This window comes from Microcebus murinus, chromosome 5 (assembly GCF_040939455.1).
Source record: "Microcebus murinus isolate Inina chromosome 5, M.murinus_Inina_mat1.0, whole genome shotgun sequence".
Classification (NCBI taxonomy): Eukaryota; Metazoa; Chordata; class Mammalia; order Primates; family Cheirogaleidae; genus Microcebus; species Microcebus murinus.
The window spans coordinates 11,236,126-11,257,420 of NC_134108.1; the positions used below are offsets into that span (position 1 = coordinate 11,236,126).

General features: G+C 40.8%; 2 protein-coding genes across 5 annotated transcripts in view; one reads left to right on the plus strand and one right to left on the minus strand.

The window, feature by feature from the left end:
* TFB1M (transcription factor B1, mitochondrial) overlaps window positions 1-11,410 on the plus strand; it is a 55,582-nt gene extending 44,172 nt beyond the window's left edge. For all 3 annotated transcript variants that reach the window (XM_012759608.2, XM_076002849.1, XM_076002850.1), the window contains 2 exons: window positions 8,757-8,884; window positions 11,053-11,410. In XM_012759608.2, the coding sequence (XP_012615062.2) occupies window positions 8,757-8,884; window positions 11,053-11,296 (372 nt within the window). In that variant the 3' untranslated portion in view covers window positions 11,297-11,410. The remainder of the gene's footprint in view (window positions 1-8,756; window positions 8,885-11,052) is intronic.
* A 106-nt stretch (window positions 11,411-11,516) lies between these two features.
* TIAM2 (TIAM Rac1 associated GEF 2) overlaps window positions 11,517-21,295 on the minus strand; it is a 104,166-nt gene continuing 94,387 nt past the window's right edge. For both annotated transcript variants that reach the window (XM_012759604.3, XM_012759605.3), the window contains 8 exons: window positions 19,880-20,059; window positions 18,164-18,282; window positions 17,062-17,170; window positions 16,150-16,208; window positions 15,403-15,508; window positions 14,478-14,565; window positions 13,969-14,123; window positions 11,517-12,625 (listed from right to left, as the gene is read on the minus strand). In XM_012759604.3, the coding sequence (XP_012615058.3) occupies window positions 11,988-12,625; window positions 13,969-14,123; window positions 14,478-14,565; window positions 15,403-15,508; window positions 16,150-16,208; window positions 17,062-17,170; window positions 18,164-18,282; window positions 19,880-20,059 (1,454 nt within the window). In that variant the 3' untranslated portion in view covers window positions 11,517-11,987. The remainder of the gene's footprint in view (window positions 12,626-13,968; window positions 14,124-14,477; window positions 14,566-15,402; window positions 15,509-16,149; window positions 16,209-17,061; window positions 17,171-18,163; window positions 18,283-19,879; window positions 20,060-21,295) is intronic.

A 21,295-nucleotide genomic window follows, 5' to 3' on the forward strand; every position in this document is an offset into this window, starting at 1 on the left:
ACTTTCTAGATAAACCTTCAGACCCCTTACTTAAACTCTTGCCTGGCCCTGTTTCCTACACTCCGAAGTTGTGTTTCCATCTGTCAACTCCACATCACTTACAGAAAGTTCAGACCTGTCATAGCACAAAACTGAACTCCCAGCCATCTCCAGTTCGTTCTCCCCACAGTCCCCCATGTCTGTTAAGGGCACACCCTGCCTTCCACTTGGCAAGCCCCAGATCGTAACAGTTATCCTTGATTCCATACCCAGCACCCAGTCAGTCAGCAGATCATTTCGTTTCTAAGAACTCTGCCACCTCTGAGCCCCTTTTTGCTCCCACCGTGGCTCGAACCCCTGAAGTCAAATGTAAACCTCACGAGAGCAGGGCCTTCTGTCTGTATTGTTCATCGGTGACTCTCCTGTGTTGGGAGCAGTGCTTGGCACATAGTAGGGGTACAGTAAATATTTTTTGAATGAGTTAATTCATAAACTGATTTTAAGTATATAAGTAATGTTAATTAAACTATAAATTTCACTTGAATGACTAGAAATATAATTTGTGTTTTCTAAACAGGACTAGAATTTTAAATAATTTTCCAACTCTTTAGTTTTGTCATCTTGGCTAATGATAATATCTACCATTTATGAGCTGCTTTCGATATGCTAAGTACTGTTTAAGGTGCTGTAATATTTAATTTTCAAGGCAAACCTGAATTCTCATTTTACAGACAAGAAAACTAAGCTACAGAAAAGTAACTTTTAACTAAGGTCATAAAATGAGTAAGTTGCAGGAATGGGATTGAGGTCCAGAACGTTGTGATTTTTGAAGCCCTTAGAAGAGTATTTCTAAGTCTCATTGTAATGAGTCATCTTTCTCTCTGGTAGTTTTCATAAGCTGTGGAAACAAATTAACCCTTTCAGGGGGCAAATTACAGAAAATCTAACAGTAGATTAAACCATAAGGACACTTAGTATTTGGAGGGCAGCAGTTCAGACTGGTTCTACAGTTTAAAATTCTTCTCAAGGATCCTGGCTCTTTCTGCTTTTCTGTTCTTCAAACTGAGTTTTTGGCTTTCCTTGACTGTGTGAAAGTTGATTATACAAATTGGGACATTGTTGTCATACCCAGGGGGCCAGGGAGAAAAAAGCACTCGGGGCACAAAGCATGGGCTCCAAGAATTGAATTTTCCACAAGCCCAGCTGCTGAAGCATCCTGCTGTAACTCTAAGACCAGTTTTACCTGGTAACTGCTGGAAGTCAGTCACCCATCAGAGCTTGCCAGCTCCCAGAATCTTTTCTGGTACCCATGAGGTTTCTTTCAGAATAAGACATAACATTTCTCTTAAATAAAATTCCCAGCCTTCTCTTTGTTCTCCACACAAACCGAAGACCACCCAGTCTGTGTATATGCCCCGGATTACAGTTCTTGCTTCCCAAATAAAACATAAATATAGAAATTTGTCTTTATATTTTAGTTTGACTTTAACAGCTGCAAGATGGCTGTCCCAGCTCCAATTTCATATTCACATTCTTGGAGAAAGTAAGAGGGAAGAGGGTGTGGCTAAACCTTTCCTCAAGAAAAGTTTCCAAAATCTCCTCCCCACCCCCAATTTTGCTTTAAAATATCATTTTCCAGAACCGGTTCATATGGCCATACTTAGCTGCAAGAGGTGCTGAGGAAGTTTGTGTCTGGCATTTCAGCCTCCATGGGGAGCTTCACCCAGGACTTGGGCTGGCTTTGGGCATGTCACAGAGATCTGTGAATTTAATCACCAGGTTTTGGGTTGACTGTGTGATACTTCCCCAAGCAGTGATACTGAGTCTTCAGGGAAGCAACTGAGCTTGTTCCCTAGACCTGTGATTCTCACCCCTGTGCACCAATGGGCTTTACAAAAGCCCTGAGGCCCAGGCACCAGCCCAGTGGCTCTTATTACATTGCCTGGGCTAGTGTCCAGTCATTGTATTTTTAAAATGCTGCTGGCTTAGTTCTAATGAAAAGTTGGAGTTCTGAATTTTGAAAACAATAAGGTTTTCTTGCTTTTTTCTTTGCTTTTTGTTCAACCTTGAAAATAATGATAGTTCTGAGTAAGATAAAATAGTTGCCTGTTCCAGTCCCACAAATTTGAAGTGATTTTACCTCATCTTAAAATAATGTTTTTCTTCTGACCCAGTTCTAAGGAATTAACAGTATCAGCTATGAGCACAATCAGTCCATTATTTTCCTCCATCTTTATGGTAATTTTGGTTTTAAAATAATGCTTTAGGCTGGCCTAAAGACTTTAACTTTTAAAATTAGTAGTTGGTTGATTATAGTGAGACTCTGAAAAATGAAGATGAATATTCCGTGGTTTATTTGTGTTCTCAAATGTCTAATGAGGCCATCCTAGTTCATTTGACTTTCGTAGCAAGCAGGTGTGTGTTTCTGCTTATAGGTTGCATTTCCATTTGATCTGTTATTCGATACCTTATTTTTCAAACATTTTGTTATGTCTATGTGTTCATGAAAAAGAAGCATGAGAATTTTTCTTCTGTGCTTTCATCACATTATTTTAGAATATTAAGACTGTCTTTGGATTTTGTGATGACATTTGCAAGATCAGCCTAGCCTTTTCACTCTCACAAGTAGCATAAATATGTATTTGTTTTGGTCTTACTGCAGCATTCTCTGTGTATGTTAATTTGAAGAGCAGGACGTTCTTCTCCACTGTCCTCATGTCTTGGCGGTGTCTGAGATCTCGGCTGCTGGGCTTCGTCCAGGCTGCTGCTGTCACTCGCCTTTCCTCTCTGCCTCCTTCCCTGTGACTCTCTCCTACCCAGCTGGCCCTACCATCTCAGCCCCAGCCCACATTATACGTCTTCCTGGGTGGGTTCATGTGGACTCTGTATTTTTATGCCAAATTAGATAATTGCAATTATTTTGAATCATTTCTCTTACTGATTTTTGTAACTCTGCCAATACATAAGGAGGACAGTGAGCCCTGCCTCTAGACCTCCGTGGGTTAAACTAGTGAACGCAGCATGTAAAAGATGAGATCCAGTAGTTACAGAATTCAACTTTTAAAAGACAGAATAGCTCTCAGGCCAGAAACTGAAAGAACATAACAGCATCAGCACATTTAAAGAAATAGCTCAGCAAAAGAAGAGCTTGGTTAGGGTGGTGATAGCAGAACAGCTAAGAGAATCCAATGCTCTGTACCCATGCAGGTGAGCCACCCGGCCTTGGGCTTGTTGCCAGTGGCAGCTATGACCATCAATCTTTGTATCCTTGCTTACAACCTTAATTATAAAAGAGCTTGCAGTTATAGGTAGTTTTTCTAGGAAAGGAATGTACTGACTAGACAGTGTGTTCTGTCTAGTCCGTTTGACAGTTATGGGTCATTTTGAATTACTATATTAGCATCTGTGTTCTTGTATCTGTCTTTTAGTAGTAATATTAATAGCACAGCAGCATTTATTGAATGCCTTGTGAGTTTGTTTGGATTGGTTACCACCTCTAGGGGACTGGATTAACTCTGAGGTGCTGGAGTTTGTCTGGAATGCAGCACCGGAGCCAGACATGTGGTGCCACACCGTGGCCCTAGCAGAGCAGCTGGAGGCCACCTCAAGCTACTCTGGCCACACCCAGGAACCATTGCAGGAGCATAAGCCTGGACAGTTAGCACAGGGCACCTTCAGATGCTGCTGTTTCACAGACATCAAGGTCTTCGTTTGTGGAAAAATGTCATGGTTTTAGAAAGATATTTTCCCCATGATCATCCAGAGACTCTAGATTAAATAGAAAATCTTAATCCAATGTTTGTTAATTCCTGTTCCTCTTGCACTTTTTTGAGGAAAGAAATTGTTTCTTCTCTTGGGACCAAGAGACACTGACTCATCTTGTTATTACTAATGGGTATAATTTTCATACATACATATATACATTTACATACATAATTTACACAGTAAAAACTCTCTCTCTCCAACTCTTCCCCTCACCCTGAGCTTTTCTTAGTCCTATTTCTAATCGCAGCCTAAGCTCACTGTCATTCTCTCAGCCTCAATTATTCCTACTGCTTATGCTCTGAGAGGAAACACTAAGTGACTGTTTAAATCCATTCTCTCTCTCTCTCTTTTTTTTATGATTCCAAGGAGAAAGAGAAAAAAAACAAAAGGTCTATAGGAAGATAAAAGGGGTGGGATAGAACTTCTGCAGAAATTAATATTGTAACATTAACACAAATTATAAACTTTAAAAAAGATATATATGTACTGATAGTATAGTCAATCTTTGTTGAACACATTGATTTCAAATACCTAGAATGCTTTCAAAATTTTAAGGTTTTACAACTGAAATTCTGCCCTTAAATTGGGTTTGGGACAAGGATCACAGGAAGAATAAACCAATTCTAGAAAAATTGATCTTCATTCACATTTGTCAGTATTTTCTTTTTCTACAAAATACATAATTATATCATAGGCATCGGTGACTTGACACCCTCACCTGGGTTATCCTTACCTGGGGAAGTCATAACCTGGAGGCCTATGATGTTCAAAGGGGACTGTCATTAGCTTGGTGTAGGCACTTGCAGAATAAGTAGACACTAGAGGGTGGAGGAACCGAGCCCTCTGGGGTGCTCATCTTTCTCTGTTGTTTCACCTGACACTGAACATGACTCTCCCAAGTCCCTATCCTCCTCTGTTCCATCACGTGGTGCTAGCAGCCTCCAAACCAGCCATATGCTTCCTGTTCCTGACTACCCAAGTCTTCCCTGATAATAACACGTTGAACTTTGAATCCTCCTTATTTTGTTCTTGATGCTTAAAGATTCGTCTTTCTTTTTTTTTCACAGCTCTTCTCTTGTCTCCCTGTTACAGCTGCATCTTGGCTGATTAAATAGTAACTTCCTCATCATCCTTTTTCTCCACTGTCTTGTCCTTTAATGGTCTTGTGGAACACCATGAGAGTGCTGAATGAAGACCCAGTGGCCACTGTTGTTTCTGTGTCTTTTCACATGGTAGTGATTCAGCTCTTTGGTGTTTTCTGGTTGTCAAGAACTGAGTTGTACATTCTTCAATGTCCCCCATACATCATGTTGATTAGAGTTCTGAGTTGTAGTAACATCTAAGATTTAATATCTTCTTACCCAGGGTCCCTTGTGAGTTCTAAGTGCTGCTCTGAGTTGATAATCAGTGATGTCGTAGACACCTTGGGCTTGTGGCCAAGGCTGCTAACATTGCGAAACAGTCTCAGTTTGGTGCAGCATTGACATGTAGAGCTAGAGAGGCAAATATTTAAATTCATTATAAGTCCCTTCATTTGAAACTTTAGTAGGTCATTTTGGTGTACTGATAGATTGTTTGGAAAAGGGCTGGCAGTATTGAATTAGAATATTTTAAATACTTCTAATGCCTTTATATTGATTTCTTTTTTATAATCAACCCCATTAATAGACTTAAAACTCAAGGAAGGAAAAATAATGGTTATAATTTTAAATAAGCATTCAATTATAAGTAAAAAGCATTTTTGTATGTGTTACCATAGTTACCAAGCAGCTTTCCTGTGGTTCTAGAGAAAATGGGCTCCATCATTCTGAGTAATTTTGAAAAGTGCTCTTAGGGGAAGGGAGAAAAGAGAGAGTGGTATAGGAGGGGTACCACCCACCCCAGAAGCAGGAAGCATTACTGAAAGAGCTTTTTGGACACATGAGTTTTATAGAGTCCTTCACTAAATAGTAACTGTATTTGTGAGTGGGAATTTTCTTTCACCTATTACCTATAATGTGAACCAACTTAACTGGGTGTCAGGATTGTGTTTAAACTTTAGAAGTCTACTGCTACAGTTTACATGGGGTACTACTATATTTGTTCAGGGTTTTAAATCTTTAAATAAAACAAACATTAGGCGTTTCTTAATATTTGCAAGCACCAGCTATATCTCAAAGGAATTAAGGCAATCAGGCAAATAAAGATGAGGCTGAAATTTAAAATCTGGCCAGGCATGGTGGCTCACACCTGTAATCCCACACTTTGGGAGGCCGGGACAGGAGGATCACTTGAGGTCAGCAGTTTGAGACCAGTGTGGGCAACATAGCAAGACCCTGTCTCTACAAAAAAGTAATTTAAAAATTAGCTCAGCATGGTGGCACATGCCTGTAGTTCCCACTACCCAGGAGACCAAGACAGAAGGATCGCTTGAGCCTAGGAGTTCAAGTTTGCAATAAGCTATGATTCTACCACTGCACTCCAGCCTGGGTGACAGAGCAAGGCCCTGTCTCTAAATAAATAGACAGACAGACAGAGATAGATGAAAAAAATCTAAGGAAGCTGGAAGTGGCAGTTTTTGAACTGGAAGGAAAGTGCTTTTATCTCTGTGCCTTTAGTCTTAATATTATTTATTAAAACTTAATGTAAAATTTTTATAGTATTTCATGGGTTTAGATGTTAGGTAGGGGTTAAATTTTATGTCAAATTTTGCTAAAAGATTTTTTTCTCTGGAGACTAAGCGGCTGTTGGATCCCACCTGGTAACTGCAGAAGAATTCTTATTAGAGTTGACTCCGTGTAATTAGGAGGATTGGAGTGGAAGGGATGGAGATGAGTTCTGGAGGGTAGCAGAATGAGAGCCAGTGAGTGCAGAGGGTGAGAAAGGCATGGAGAGTCAGAGTGACAAGGTGGGCCAGGTCTAGACAGTGGTTGAGAACCTTCCTGACAGAGCCACTTCTCTGTCCCAAATCAGGAGGAAGCAAGGTGAGATGGACATTTCATTTTGGAGGAAGGAGTCTTTGACATTTAAAGTCATCATAGTGTGTCTTGGACAGCTTCTTCTACTCTCCCCGACTCATAGACCAGTTCTTCTTTTTCCTCCCCCAGAACTGCCCTCCTGTGAAGCCTTTTCTTCTCTTCCTCCAGCCATGCTCCTGTCCCACCTAAACTCCGAGTGGTTTACTACTCGGGGTTTAGGTGGGACAGGAGCACGGCTGTGCTACCTCCGCAGGCCCTTGGTCTTATCCAGTCTCTCTCTTCTCTGTGACCACAAACCCTTCCACGACTGCTGGCCCCTGCTCTGTGGTTTGACTTGTTAAGGTCTAAGGAAAGTCCTATAGTACTTAGAATCCTACAGGAAGTAGTTGTTACTGAACTTGAAGAAACTGATAAAGCCAAATATAGGATATAATTCAAAAAACTTATTAAAAGTATTAAGAGCATTTAACATTATAGTTAGGTAATCACTATTCATAACTACTGTTCTGCCATAGAACTTGGCTAAAATAGTCTGAGGGCTGATGGACATTTAGGGGGCATTTTTGGTGTGGAAAGGCCTCTCCACCAGCAGTTCTCACCCTGCTGTTGAGAACATTGTCCGCGTGTGCCAGCCCACACCAGCCCTACAATCAAAGTCTTCTATTTCCAGTTACATCCAGTAGGCGTAGCGGTAGCTAATCTGAAACCTCTGAGGGCAGGCTCAGTGATTATTCAAGGAGGAGGGGCATGGGGGTTGGCCTGGTGGGTCAGCTGGCCTGCAGGGGACACCCTGCTGGCTCCTCCTAATACCTATTCCGGCTGCCTGACTGAGCACCTCTTCAGTCATTTTCACTTTGTTCTCTTGTCCACCGAGTCCCCCATTATATACAGTTACTTTTTCACTACCCTAAAAGTCCAACAAAAAACTTTCCTATCCTTATATATTACAGGGCATTTTTAAGGAGTTATGTAACCACAAGGATCTTTAGAAGCAAGTCCTCCCAAGAGCAAATGATAACCTCTATGGGATTTTAAAGTAGAATTCCTTTTGAAATGCAGTACTACAGTCCACTAAATTGCTACTTTCTTAGCCTAAGTAGAGTCTATATGATGTCTGAGTAGCAAGTTTAACAATTTCTCAAGACTAATGCTTTTGTCAATTATGAAGAGACTTCCCATTTCCTAGACCATGATCTCTGTCAGCATTTTTGTGTGGGCTGTTGGGACTCCATTTCTCCCTTTGTCTTTACTTTCAGTATTTTTCCTTTGTTATTTTGAGTGTATCCTCATGAATCACCATGAGTCCATTTTCAGAATAAGGCACGATATAAATCTTGTATCAGATATGCCTGAAAAGTTTTATCTGCTGATAATTAAAGATTCTCCACAGCTGGTAGCAACTTAAATGCCATCAAACAGTGATATTTTTTGGTGGTTCCATTTTCAGTGTCACTCCTGCCTGCACCTTCTGGGACATTTACAGTTGCTACCAGAAAGTTATGTGGCTGTGCAGACTCCTCTGGTGAATTCAGTCTGGCTGATTAATCAGTGTCAAACCCAAATAAGTGGTGTCCTAATTGATTTCATTTCTGGGGAGTTGAGCACTAAGTAGTCCCTGAGGCTGTCTGCCTTCTCTCTGTTTTGAAGTCCTGCCTAATAGAGCTGCTGCTGTAGCTTCTTTCTTTACTCATCCAAAAGCTAACTAAAATATTCTAATGCTATTTGTTTTCTGCCTACTGACTTTAATGATTATTTGGATTGATTGTAAAAGGCCATTGTAAAACTGCATTTCAAAATTACATGATCAGCAAGCACAGGTTTGGTGGGTGGCACTGTAGAACAGATGAAGCCAACTGTGATTTCTCTGTCATCTCAAATCCAAAGTGGGACATGGTACATGCCAGGAGACGGCTGAAAGGGAAGTACATGGAAAGGTTTGTTTATGAAAACCATGCTCTTGACAGCCCACCCTCTTGTGTTTACAAAGATAAGTTGATTAATCAGCTTATGCCACATGTCCTGCGACAAAACGATGTATGTTTGCTTACAATGAAGGTGGATGTGGGCGTGGTACACTTCACTCCCTTGGTACAGCCCAAGATACAGCAGCCATTCAAGCTGGTGGAAAAAGTCGTTCAGAACGTATTCCAGTTCCGAAGGAAATACTGCCATCGAGGGCTTGGGTAAGAATGTCTTCTTTTCCTTTCAGTAGTAGTTTTTATTAAATCCTCAGTCACTTTTAAAGATTAAGGACCTTGTTTGTATGATTCATAAAGCTATCTATGAATATTACCCTTAGCTTAAATCCTGTGACGAACAAAATCTGACTGGCTCTGACAAAAAGCAAAGCCTTAATTTATCCTCAGATGGCACTTACAGGTTGGTTTTATCAAAAGTGCCACCTAAAACTGGTGATTACACAGCTAACGATGACCCTGTGCTGGGGTTTTCATCTAATGGGGAGTGGCTGCTCAGGCACGTTGGCATCTTTAGGGAACGAGGCAGGGCATAGTGGTGTAGGGGCTGTCTGCCTCGATGGGCCCTGAAGTGACCACAGCGAGAGTCAAGAAAATATTTAGTTAGGCCCAATTATAATCTGTTTAAGAAGACAGGAAAGTGTGTGTGTATTTTTTAAAAATTACCATTTAATACAATGTTTAGCTGTTTAAAGGGGCTAAGCTTTATGGGCATTATTTCTCTTTTCTAAAACCTCCTTACATAGCTTCATTTTAATTCTTTTTCTGCTGGTGTGAAGTGTCCCAATAGCACATGAAATTACTTCAAGTTTGGCTAGGCAGCTGCATCCTGAAACCACTGCAATCCACAAAACCCATTCTTGAGGATTTCAGATGGCTAATATTAAGTCCTCAGCCTGCCGCTTGTTGACTCTAATTAAGCCAGTATTCCTACCTTACCAAGTAGTTCCAGCTTCTCTAGCAGGGATTTAAGATGCAGAGCTGGTGACAGAGATGCCACTGGCCATCTTCATGCTAAGTAGAATGAAGGCACCCCTCTGCCTGCTGTAGCCCCATCTCGGGTGAGCTGCTGGCAGGTCAAACACAAACTGGATCTCAGCTCACACTCATCTTCCTGCAGAGCTCGACTCATACGACTATACGTGATTACTCTGATTTGTGAGGGGAAACAATTCACAGAAAATATATCCTGCTTTTGGAAATCCTGGAATTGGTGTGAGTCTAGAGCTGGTCCTAGTGTTTCCTAGGCAACCCCCAGCTAAGTGATGGGCCCCATTCATTTCACTTACACAGTTCTTGCACAGATATGGATCAACTACTGTGACACACTTTGACCTGTTGGTGTCCTTCAGTCATACCACACCACAGATCGTTCCAGGTACTAGAAACCATAATCAGTCCCCCTTGCCATGCAGCTGAACTCAGATTTATGTTACCTAACCCTGAGTGTGTGAGGGACATGCAGTTCCTTTAGAGCAGGCATCCTCAAACTATGGCCCGTGGGCCACATACGGCCCACCAGTTGTTTTTGCCACTGCTGCCTGTCTTGCTTAGCAGCCAACTTGTCCCAGGCCCACAGTGCGCATGTGTGGAATGTGCGCCGCACTTTCCAATGGCCCTCCAACGGTCTGAGGGACTGTGAACTGGCCCCGTTTAAAAAGTTTGAGGGCCCCTGCTTCAGAGGACCATCAGCCGATACAAAACACTCAGTCTCCACTGGCCATGACATCAGGTTCTTTGGGATGAACACCATGGAGCCTCTGAGACTTGAGAGAAGACAGTACAATCCAGAAGTAACTTTGCAATATTTCAGTAGTCAGTTTTGCTATTCATTTAAAAATGATTCAGTTTTGCTGGATTAAATTGGAAATACATAAAGATGCTTCAGAAATATCTTAAAGAAGGGAATAACTATTTGTATTTTGGTATCAAGTGTTTTTTAACTTTACAAGAAAGGTTGATAAATTAGAATATCAAAATGAGATTTGTCACACAAATAAGTATAACTTTCATATCAAAATAAGGCATATCAAGCTTATATTTCCACAAGAATACAGCTGAGCAGATGTTACTTTAAACTTAAAAATAAGTTTGATTTAGCTTTGGAACATATTTTGATTGATTATATTGTATTGATTTAGCTTTGGAACATATTTTCCCTTTGTGGACACACCTTGCAAGTCAGGTTAGAACTGCCTCCAGGGGTAGGTTATACTTGGTGCCTGGTGTTGTAACCAAAGAGGCTCCAGCGTCCTCTGCCACTCCCTCCTCAAGTGTCAGTTGTCAGGAACCATGTCATTTTCAAATGAGGAAAGAAGGAAGTGTCATGAGTCCCCCAATTTAAGTAAAATAGATTTTTTTTCTCTTCCCTTCAGAATGTTATTCCCCGAAGCGCAGCGCTTAGAAAGCACGGGCAGGCTGTTACAGTGGGCGGACATAGACCCTACCCTTCGGCCCAGGCAGCTATCCATCTCACACTTTAAGAGCCTCTGTGATGTGTACAGGAAAATGTGTGATGAAGACCCGCACCTCTTTGCTTATAATTTCAGAGAAGAACTCAAGCAAAATAAAAGTAAAACTCAGGAAAAAGACAAAGACAAAGAGAGTTACAGGCTGTAGCTACTGCTCTGGCGGCTGGCACCCTGCCAGATGTTGATTTTTCACAATGGCGCTTTTTATATATGTGTACTCTTTTGTCTTTACAGAATGACAGTAAAAATACCAATGATCAGATGTGACTTATTTTCCTTTTACTGTACAGCTTGGTAGAGAAAATAATTATCAAATAAGGTACAGTACAAGCTTTCTTTTAGTACATATACTGCATAGATATGACATGTTTTGTATAAACAGCATCTATCACAACCTTACAAAAATGAAGTATCTGCACATCTTGCCCCTAAACCACATTAAAATAATTTAAATATGCTTTAAATAAAGTAAAAACTAACAGCTCAAAGAAAATGCCCAAAGAATTGAAAAAAATGACCCTTTAAAAAGCTATCAATCACAACTTCCCCAGCCTTACGTTTTCCACATAACTTAAAATAATTAGAAGGCAATTTTATTTTAAGGATTCTAAATCATTTTGATACCTGCTCAAAAGGGATATAAACTAATTTACAGATTCTGACCAGTTTAGTCTAGTTTTCTGATCCACAATAAATTAAAATAACTTAAATCTTTACAACTATTTTGTGGGAAAATGTATACTGCACAAAACCCAATAATAATGAATAGTTTTTCTGCAATTTCCACTTTTCCACCAGTTTAAAACGAGCAATTTAACCCATATCTGGATTGACCTGCACTAAGATTTTCCATGGCTCTCTGTTTCATAAAAACAATCCTCATTGACAACGGATGTTAAACTCTGGACGCTGAATTCTCGCTCTAGGACAGAATTTAGATCCATGTTGGCATTTTCAGAATGACTGTCAAGAGACTGGTGACGAATCTGTGCCTTGAGCAGAGTTCCTCTGTCCCTCTTGGTGCTGTTTGCTTTTCGTTTAATGGGGCAGAAGTGTCCCCGGACCAGTCTGGGCTGCTTCCCTCCTTTCTGACCCTCACCCGCCTCCGTGCCAGGCTGGGGTTCTGCTGGCGGTTGAGCATCGGGGTCTTCAGAGATTCTCAGCCTCTGGAATTGAATTTCGATGTCTTTGGTAGGGCTGCTCCGTTTCAGAGTCTGATGGTAGTCATCATCTTCATCGCTCAGAATATCACTCTCTTTGATGAGATTGTCCACAAAATCTGCCAAGCCTGAGTGAGGGTATTTCCCAGGAGACTCACTCTTGGAGTCCTGCCTGCTCTCAGCCGTGTGGCAGCCACTGCTCTGGGTGCTGCTGCTCAAGCTGCACTCGTCCGAGTCCAGCGAGTTGCCCTTGCCGGTCTCGCTGGTCCACTCACTGCTGGAGGAATTCTTGAGGACTTTCAAAGACCTGGAGGAAGCTGCAATGAGAAAAGCACATTTCCTCTTATGATACAGAAAAAGGTTACACAATATATAATTTTTGCCTCAAAGATTTAACATCTGAATTAAGGTTTTATTTTATGATCTGACTTCAAATACTAACTATCCTGGTATTGAGGCAAAAACATAGATACTGCAAGCATGGAAATTTTTGACTTGTTTATCGGGATTCAACTTTTTTAGATTACTGGAACTCAGTTATTTGGCTGAAACTTTTCTAAGGGCTATGATTCTTTTTTTTGCCAATGAGTAAACTTTGAAAAGTTAATTACTATTAAAATCTAGGCTTCTTTCACTTTTTACTTATTAATCAAGGTTACACCATATTATAACTTCTCACCTTGTTTATGTCCCTTGCTGCTCAATTAAAAGTAGAAAAGTGTTCATCTCTCATGAAAACTACTAGAATTTCTAACCAACTTTCTGAGATTTGATATCATAGATGTTTAATCTTTTATGTGTGTGTTTAATTCCCATTTTCTTGGATTGAAAGAAAAAGGAGTTCTCAGTTTGTGTTTCTACAGCAAAAGCAACATATTTTTGATGGCCAGTTTATTTTGATAATGGAGAAAATAGAAAATATATAGTAAATCTGAAGATTTGAAAAGAAAATTTGTAAGACTAAAAGTCAGTTCATATAGAAGTAATATTCTGAAAACTTAAGCTGAAATTTTAGAAACTTTAAGAATAGCATGATTTGGAATGTTTACCTGCTGACTTACTGATTGGGTAAGAACACATATTCACATGCTTTTTTACTTATGATTACGTTACACATACTGAACAGCACAGTTTACCTTAAATTTGCTTACAGATGGGCATTCATCTTTATGGAATACTATATTAAAAGTAAAAAACAGAATAGTTGTGTAGGTACTCAAAGTGTGGTTTCTACTGAATTTCTGTATCACTTTCGCCCTGTGGTAAAGTCACAAAATTGTTAAGTTGAACCATCAGAAGTTGGGGACTGTCTATGTTAAGTTTTGACCTTGCAGATGGCTGGCATGGTTCTGAGCACTGACAATACAGTGAGTAAAAACAGAGTCCCTGGACTCACGTACATCTTAGTGGAAGAAACAAATAAGGTAAGTCTGAACTGTTTCAGCTGGTGGTAAGAGGAGAGACTTGGGATTGGAGGTAGTTGTATTTTATAAAGTAATGTGTGGGAGCAGGAGGCACGTTTAGGTCTCTTAAAAGGAAATAAAGTTACCCCTGATCATTTACAAAGTGATGACTCACAGCTGTATTACAGGAACATATATCCTTTTCAGGAAGCTCATAATGTTTTCTTGAATAAACACAAGGGTAGCAAAATTCTCACCTAATTTGGCTGAAACAGGAACTCTGTTCTTAAGAGGCATCAGGCGATCCTTACATGTTTTCTCCAGCGGTAATTCACACTTTATGTGACGCCTGAAGTTCTCTCTCAGAATGGAACGAATCACCTTAACAATGTTGGTTTTGCTTTCACTGTCACTGGGGGGAAGAGAGAACAGCAGTAGTATCCAGAGTATTCATCACGCTTCCTCCCCCACCCGTGTGCTCCTGTGGCACATCACCTCGTTGGTGCTGTGTTGCCTCACCTAGGCCAGACCGCCACCAACCTGCACACCGTGCTTCCTCACTCACGGAGGGAGGCGGGAACTGATCATTCTACAATCTGGATATGTGTTTAATCAATGTATTCGTCTACTAGAGCCTCAGTTGTCTTTTTAGGGGGATAGGTATGACCCTGATGTCATCAAAATTCAGGAGGGCACCAAAAATAAACTTAAGAGACATGATTCTCTCTTACTTCCACTGGTTTTAGTTTTTAGAAGTCAACAATACCTGCAACACAATTGAAAGATGGTTTCTGGCCGTCCTTCTATTTCTGACTTTGTATGGATTAGCTCCCATATGGAATTATTTTCTGTCCCTGTGTAAAAGAAAGGAAACAAGAGTCTACAACTTTGCCAAAAATGCTGTGGTTTAAGAACACTTGTGAAGTTTAAAACTCACGATTTAGAGAGTCATATATTCCCAGTTCTGACTCTTGTCATTTCCTTCTGTGGTTCATTCTATATGTGATTTTCACAAATAGTTACAACAACTGAAATATTCTTACTTTTTACATTTCCTGCTGAAGTTTTTTTATCCATCCGTCCAGAGGTAGGGAGAAAGCTCCCTACCTCTGGACCCCATCTCTCTGGGAAAGAGGTTCAAGGAATCCTATTCTTCAGTCCTCCTTTGCCCATTCCGTGCAAGGGACCCATGCACTGATGACAAAAATTAAACAGCCCAGAACGTCACTGCATGTCTTAGCCTGTTGGCCCTTTCTGTCACCAGAGGCAGTGTCACCAAAACAAGGTTATTCTGGAAGGATCTCTCAGCATTTTCCAGGGTCAAAGATTTGTTTATATTTTTATAGCACTTGCAATACTACCTAATCTTAAGGAATTTTCTTGTGTATTCTAAATTCATAAAAATTTAAATTTGTGGACCTATGTTTAAGAAATTTTAGGGTGTCAAGAATATTAGGCAGAAAGAAAAATGTTAAAAACTGTTGATAGGGAAAATAAGGAAACAATGGAGAGGCATTTGACAAAGAGAAGTCACCCACTGGCATTTAGTTTCAACTTCTCTTGTCCTCATTTTCCTTGCCTATAAAATAAAATGCACCAAAAGCTATACCAAGGTCCTTTCCTACTTTTTCGTTGCATAATTCAAGTACATCTCTTAAGATACTTTCTCTGGAATGACACGGAACAGTTACCTGCTGTATTCCCCAGTCTGACTTGAAGCGCGGAGATGGGGATCAACCAGCGGAATTTAAATGGGTCCAGGTCAGCAGAGCTGTGTGCAGGCCGGGAATTTGAGGGCTGTAACATGAAGGCCCACCAAGAAAACTGTTAAAGGAAGCTCTAACCCAGGGAGGACATCTGTGTAGGGAATGGAAGCTTACATTCTCCTCATGTGCAAGGCTCTGAGCAGCTGCATTGGGTGTTCAGGGCACAGAAATGAATCAGGAACGCACCCAGTTCTCAAAGACCTCACGTGCTTGGTGTGGGGTAGGCCAGAGTCATAGTTTGGGAACAGAGAGTTCCGGGTCTCCAAGCAAAAATGGCAGCCAGGTCCTCATGTCATGACTGAGTGGTAAAATGGCTTAGGGTACCCTACAGCCAAGGTTTGGTTTTGGTCTGGTTTTGTGAGCGTGTATGAGTCAAAGTAATAAAAGCATTTTAAACCTAAGTTTCACAGACTCCCATGTTTATGGAACAAACATTTTTAGGGATATAAAAGCTGACTTTGTATGTAGGCCCTCACATGGGTGTCTACATATTCTTTTAAAACAGACATCTTTCATGAGGAGACTCAGAAGTGCCCTGAGTATGTGATTTGGTTAGTTACCCTCAGAATAATAGCAGTCAGTGAGGCCTTGGTGCTCAGTGGGCTTTTCAATTCAACATTAATAGGAAGATACAGTCAGGAAAAGGTAGCTTTAATTAAAATTAATTCTTACCAATTTCTTTTTCAGTTTGCAGTTTTCTTTATAAACCAGTATGACAGCTCTCTTAAAAACTAGAGAAAGGAAAAAAAGAAAAGTCTTTTATTATTTTATACAAATTCTTCCAAGGTTAAACTAAAGCTGAATGTTTTAGTAGAACAAAGCTCTTCAAGTTCACGAATCTCTAAGACCCCAATATGCCAACACATGAGTGACTAACTGGTATTTCTCTTTTGTTCATATTTGAACTATGCAGAAATACCTGCTTATTTAAAAGCTATTATCTGAAGTAGATCCTGGCTTTAATTCTTTGTTTGTTTTATTGAAAGCTGAGGACATTGTGTTCATCTCAGTGACAATACACTGTCACTTGCTCTCCAGACTCCCAGAATTAAGACATCTTGAAATGCAGCAGACTTATTAAGATAGCACGTTTCAAAATAGCCCCCAGGAGATTTGTTCCTGTAACACTTGGCCTGCGCCAAGCAGCAGAAGGGAGAACAAGATGATGAGTATGCAGAGCCATGGCATTTTAATAACCCTTTGCACTCTGATGTCGAGTGTGACTCGACACCGTTAGCAAAAATTATAGATTAAAATTACTCTTTGAATGTATCAATAATTTGAAATATAAGAAATCCAAATAAGTTTGTTTGAAAAGAAACTCCAGTTTTTTATTCTATTGCCGTGCTTTGTAAAATCTGGGGTATTTAAAAAATTAAATCCCGAGTAGAATAAAGGAATCAAGAAAAAAGCAAGCGAGTGCAAAGGGTTAAATAGTTGGAAGTGGCTGTGTTAAGTCACCAGCCATCACAGCAGTTCCTCTAACTCTTGGAAGTCAGCACTTACTGGGCTGATGGGGTTAGTGTAGGTATCCAGCATGGCCAGCCTCTTTTAAGTTTACATTCTTTTGAATGGAATACTAACCAAATACTGTGAGCTCAAGGTCCTTTCTGGCTTTTCCTAGAGACAGAAATGGATTCAACCAGGAAACCGTAGAGTGCATCAGAAGTTCCCCCATTGAAAGTTCTGTTACCTAGATTGTAAAAACAGGTGGTGAAGAAGATGTGGACACCCCAAGAATGGACTGTCTCATGTAAGAGAGTGAATCACATACGTATATGGTCAGTGTTAAAGTACATTGTTTGATTTTTATGGTCCCTGTAAACATGGGGCCTTAAATAGTGGAGGTTTTAAAAACAGGAGTTAAGCATCAATTAGTTGATAAACAACATAAAAGTGAAGGCATTTTGCTTCAGTGCACACTTGTAGGCAAGCCATGTCACATATCCTACTCTAGTTCCATAACATGAATTCTACCACAGTGTCCTTATTTGGCCAAAGTGCCTTTGTTAACTTTTACCATAGGATCTAGTACCTTCACCACTACCTCTCATTCAGGCTGCTAATAAAAATGTGCCAATGTTGAAACTGATCATAGTAAAAATTGAACTCTGGCTCCTTTCTGTTCTTGCCATTTTCTGTTTAAACTATGTTGCTACCTGTATGGAGGCTTTAAAAGCACAAATTCTAAATTTAGCAATCAGACAAAAAAAATTACAGATCATGTCAAATCCTACTTGTTCTAGTTTTATAAGCAAGCAGGTAAGCACCAGTGTTTGATGTTAAAAAGAGAAAAATAAAAAAGGAAAAGCCCTAGACTTATCTCCATATACTGGTTCCCACTTCCTTTCTCCAGCCCTCTGCCAGCCCCACCTTCCACGCTATGTCCCAGCCCCAGCCCAGGGTCACACCTCATGCCCCAAGGGAAAGGAGAGAGGGGCAGGGGAGGAGCTCAGTGACACTTCTTTCTAGTTTTCTTTGTATGATATTGTCACAACATAAGGTTACATTTTTTGACCAATGTACATTCATATGTAAATTGTGTAGTTAGTAATATACATGAATGTCATGACACTTTTAGGCATTTTCTCCTCCAAGACAGTCCTAACAGGGCAGCCTACTCCGTAAGGTCACCTACACACCCAGTAACACAAGCAGCGGGCCTCAGCCCAAGGGCCTCACAGACCTCCTTCTCCGTCCCACTCTGCTCTGCTACCAGCTGGTCGAACACAGTCCCATAGTCCTCATAGATCTTCTGCATCTCATTGATGTGGCTCGCTACTTTTTCCATGGCCTTTAGTGCTTCTGCAAAATATGAAATCATATTTATTTTATAGTTGTTTGTTTTACATCCCATCCAACAGCAGTAATGAAAGGACTCAAGATTCAAGCCAGGATTTGAGACCAGTACTTACTAACCGCAACATTATTCAGGTCTTGCTCACCAAAGCCCATTGTAATCTTGAACAGCAAAATTACCTTCCACCTTGAATTCTCTTGGAAATGAGGCGAGCGTAAGTGAAAAGTGTCACTAATATAACAGCCACTACTTACTGAGCACTTTCTACTTGTCCTGTAGCACAATAGGTGATTTACATGAATAATCTCATTTAATCCTCACAGTAACTCCATGACTAATGAGTCCCATAATATGGATGAGGAAGGTGAGGTGCAGGGTATTTTGCCAGAGTTCCAGAGAAGAAAAAAAGGAGTAGAGCCAGAATTCAAACCCCAGACTGACTGGCCCCAAGGCACCAGCTCTCCACGTTGACTCTCTTCCCGGGAACCGAGATCCACGTGTAAATAGAATGTACAAATGCCCCTGTGAACAACTGATTGACAGATCACCTGTGAGCGTTCATACATGGTATCTGTTTATAACTTTTTATGAGGGCACACCAGGGATGAAATCAAAAAACAATTTCAGGTCAACTTTTCAAATTCAGTTCTTTTCATACTTTATTCTCTTAATATTTTAATTCAGTCTGGAGAGAGGTGTGGAAGGAAATTTGACAGAACCATTTTAAAGATCTTAATGCAAAATGAGTTTTTTATGTAGTATGAATGTTGAACATAATTTATATCATTTACTGTGATATAAAAAAATTCTTTCTCTTTTGTTGTTTATGATACCAAAGTATGCTTGTCGTGGAAAAAGAGCCACTTTAATTTATACTCTTCTCAGTATTCATTATTCAGTAATACTAAAATGTGTTCATAAGTCTATTTCTCTCCCCAGGAATTTTATTACTTAAGGTTTAACCTAATCTCCTAGTTTTGCTATATGGAGAACAAATCACTGTTTCTCTCTAATCCAAATAAGGCATCTTTTTAAGTATACTCTATTTACCATCAAACCACAAGGCTTTGTGTTTTTGACAAATTGTGGCTCAGGCCAGTAATATCTGCAGTTACAAACAATAACACATCAGCATCAACTTTGAAGCATAATCTGTCATTGGGAATCTGGTTTCAGGGTCGAGCTCTGCTCAGAGATCTCCACAAGGTGGAGCCTCACCCAGCAAATTTGATCAGCAGCACATGGGCAGCAAACATTACCAAACTTCACAAAGTGGCAGCAAAACAGGCCTGATTTGGGGTTCTGGCAGCACTGTTTACTAGCCAAGTAACCTGAGGTAATTTCTTTCATTTAAAAATGTAGAATCATCCCTCCAGAGGAGTTTAAGGCTACTCCAAAGGGATAATTTTTACCGAACCATATGTAGACTCTAAAGGAATGGCCATATATCTAGCTATTTTCACATAAAATTAAATCTAAGATTAACAATCACAGAACTGAAAAACGATGCCGAATGCGCCACTAGTGCGGAAGAGGCTCACAGGCCCAGGGCGTGGCAGGCAGCCCACACTTCATGCAGGAGGCAGGGATCAGTGGCCTCACCTGTCAGGTGATAGTGTTCCTCACTTTCGTGGTCCGTCAGGGACACGAGCTCCTTGAGCAGCAGAGGGTACTTGAGCACTCTCTGAACTGGCTTGATGAGGTAGGACTCCAGCGTGGAGGAGTGCTGCTTGGTGGGGTTCCGGGCATCCAGAAAAGCCTTGAAGGCTTTATCGGTTTTAGCTGTAAGCAGATGAATAAAAGACCCTTAGAAGATGTGGGATGAATTAAATTCTTCACTTCTCTTTTAGCAGTCATACCGCATCCATTTCCTAGTCCTCCTAATGCCATTCATTAATAAAAACCCCAGCACATCAGTGGGTCAGGCAGTCAGCTGTAAGCATGGGATCCACATCGCCGCTGACAAATCCCTCGAGCTACGGAGCTTACCGGGATGGAATGCAACCCTCACACCGACTTTAAAGGTCTGGCTTTAAAGACATATCTATCTCATGCATACCCATGAGAGAGACTGTGATGGGTGGCCTAGAAAGCGAGGTTCAAACAACTCATAAAGCCACAGAACTATGTTATACAGAGCCTGCACTGTATCCCACAAAAGATTCATATGGAAAAATAAATCAGTGTTGTTCCCACTGGTCTAGCACTGGTTGTTGCTTATTCTTATTCTATACACTGAAGGGCTATTTGAAAAGCAGTTTTTTTTTTTTTTTTTTCATTTAAAATAAGATGATTTATTATTTCACCATAGCCCGCAGCCTTCCCCTCCACAGCTCCAAGCAGACTCGGCCTTCACTGCACCCAGAGCCACAGCTCCCTTCCACCAGGTGGCTTTAGGACCCTCTTTAGCAGAGAAAACCGCCTTCCTGTCCAGTGTGAGCACCACGAGGGCGGCAATACAGGAATGCGGCAATACAGGTGCCTTCAGTTTGGGTGCCACTGGATACGCCAGGTGCCACTGCGGATTCCAGCAGTTGGAAATGCTGCCCAGCTGTCGGAAGTGTGGCTAGCTTGGATGGAGATACACCCTTATTGGGGGTTCTGTTATCAGGGCAAAATCTACAACATCTGGAGATACAGCACCATTTTGAATGTGATTACCAAACCAAGTGGAAGGTGAAATGATTCTTCATCTTTATGACAAAGGAGGAACTGAGCAAGCCACTGGTAGCCTTTTATTTGGCTACTGACTATCATTAAGAAGGTGTCTGTGGGAAGAAATGCCAATGGATGGTCAACTCTGTTGAAAGCAACTAGAAAAGATGGATTTTGGCTGGGTCTCATTAACTTGAAGCACCATCAGACTCCAATTTTTTTAAACTTGAGGCTTTTCTTCTATGAAGAGATACTATGAAGTTCTGGATTAAAACCAAATGGCAAAGCTGCAGTGGGAATGGATTAACACCATGCATGTCAGGATACACCTCTACCCGCCTCCGCGACACTACGGAGAGAAGG